The sequence below is a fragment of the Rhincodon typus genome, chromosome 5 (genome assembly GCF_021869965.1).
Source record: "Rhincodon typus isolate 14 chromosome 5, sRhiTyp1.1, whole genome shotgun sequence".
Lineage (NCBI taxonomy): Eukaryota > Metazoa > Chordata > Chondrichthyes > Orectolobiformes > Rhincodontidae > Rhincodon > Rhincodon typus.
The window spans coordinates 22,316,382-22,317,862 of NC_063336.1; the positions used below are offsets into that span (position 1 = coordinate 22,316,382).

Consider the following 1,481-nt stretch of genomic DNA (forward strand, 5'->3'; position numbering starts at 1 on the left):
ACACATCCCTGGGCTAAATCCTCTCATCACCGGCACCAACTGATGGAGGACAGCCGGCCTTAACCGATTCCCCTCCCCCCTCTCATTCAACTTGACCAACTTCCTCACCTTTGAAGGACACCCGGTTTGCCAGCCATAGCGTGCGCTTCACCCCGCGTCTTTCAGCGTTTAAAAAGTTGCTCAAACGACCGAACGGAACCAAGGGCGTCCTGGAGGCCGCCATCTTCTAGACCGTCAACAAACATCAACTTTATTAGTTTGTGTCTGCGCGAGCAGAGGTTGTTGCTGCAGGCAGTTTGTAGCTGCATGCTCGGAGCCAGGCTCTCCCTCAAATTCATGTAACTGGGCTCCCGAAGTAAATGATGGCAAATTTACAACTTCGAATGATAGTGCCCAACCTCCCCTCCTTTTTCTCACTGACTTTGATTGTAATGTGCACAGTCCCAGAAAAGTCTGCTGCCCTGAACCTCAAACTTGTTTGACTTTTATTGCGAATGCTGACTGACCACTTCTTGGATGTTATCACATTCATTTGATTTTAAAATAAAAACTGCTGGAAAAACAGAGTTAATGTTTTGAGTCTTAATACCAGATTTATTGTTTCTCTCTCCAATGATACTACCAGACCTACTGATTTTGTCCAGCTCTTTCTGATTTTTTGAAGGAATCAGTACTTTTCCTGTAGTGATTGTTATTGTATTCATTTCCTCCCCACTTCTAATTTAATCCTTTTCTGCACTTTGATGTTATCTCTCAGATATGTGCAAATGTAAAAGTTCAACCAGTCAGATCATATTGCGAAACAAAAAAAAGAGCATATTTCAAATGAGGTTAATATTATATATTAATAATATTATATACAATATAACTATATATTAATATTATATCCTCTCTAGAGGCTTTTCTTCACAGGAAAATAGGGAAAAACACTTTTATTGTGTGGTTTGATCATACTACAAGTTTAGGTTAAAGACAGTCTTGTTGCTTGTCTTCAAGCTTGGACTTCAGAGGAACATGATCTAGTATACATTAAGACTAAATATTGGTCAACATGGTAATCATAGACATACAAGGAACAAAAGCCGAATTTGCTGAAAATGCTCAGCAGTGACTCTTCTTCAGAACTAAAATTAACTCTGCTTTGTCTCCACAGATGCTGCCAGACATACTGAGTTTTTCAAGAATTTCTGTTTTTGTTTCTGATTTCCATCATCTGCAGTTCTTTGGCTTTTTTTTTGTACAGATATACCAGGCTCAAAGTTATAGTTACAGTCTGTAAGGACTAATCTATCATCTTCCTGTGTTCATGTCCATGTACCCTTTGTATGTTCACTAGAGAGTGTAGTTTGGTCTAGTTTGGTGTAACTCTGCCCACACTCTGCTATTTCTACCCAGAGATGCGCAGTTCTATGGCGTCATTGCAAGGTTGTTCCAGAGTCCTAATGCCCACAACCATTTCCCCTATTATAAACTTTGATTAA

General features: G+C 39.8%; 1 protein-coding gene across 4 annotated transcripts in view; it reads right to left on the bottom strand.

The window, feature by feature from the left end:
- Positions 1-244, bottom strand: part of afg1lb (AFG1 like ATPase b) — a 143,830-nt gene extending 143,586 nt beyond the window's left edge. For all 4 annotated transcript variants that reach the window (XR_007262113.1, XM_048597015.1, XM_048597014.1 and 1 more), the window contains exon 1: positions 109-244. Coding sequence is in view for 3 of the 4 variants with exons in the window: in XM_048597015.1 (XP_048452972.1) it covers positions 109-223 (115 nt within the window). In the remaining variant the exon portion in view is untranslated. The remainder of the gene's footprint in view (positions 1-108) is intronic.
- Between the last annotated feature and the right edge of the window lie 1,237 nt (positions 245-1,481).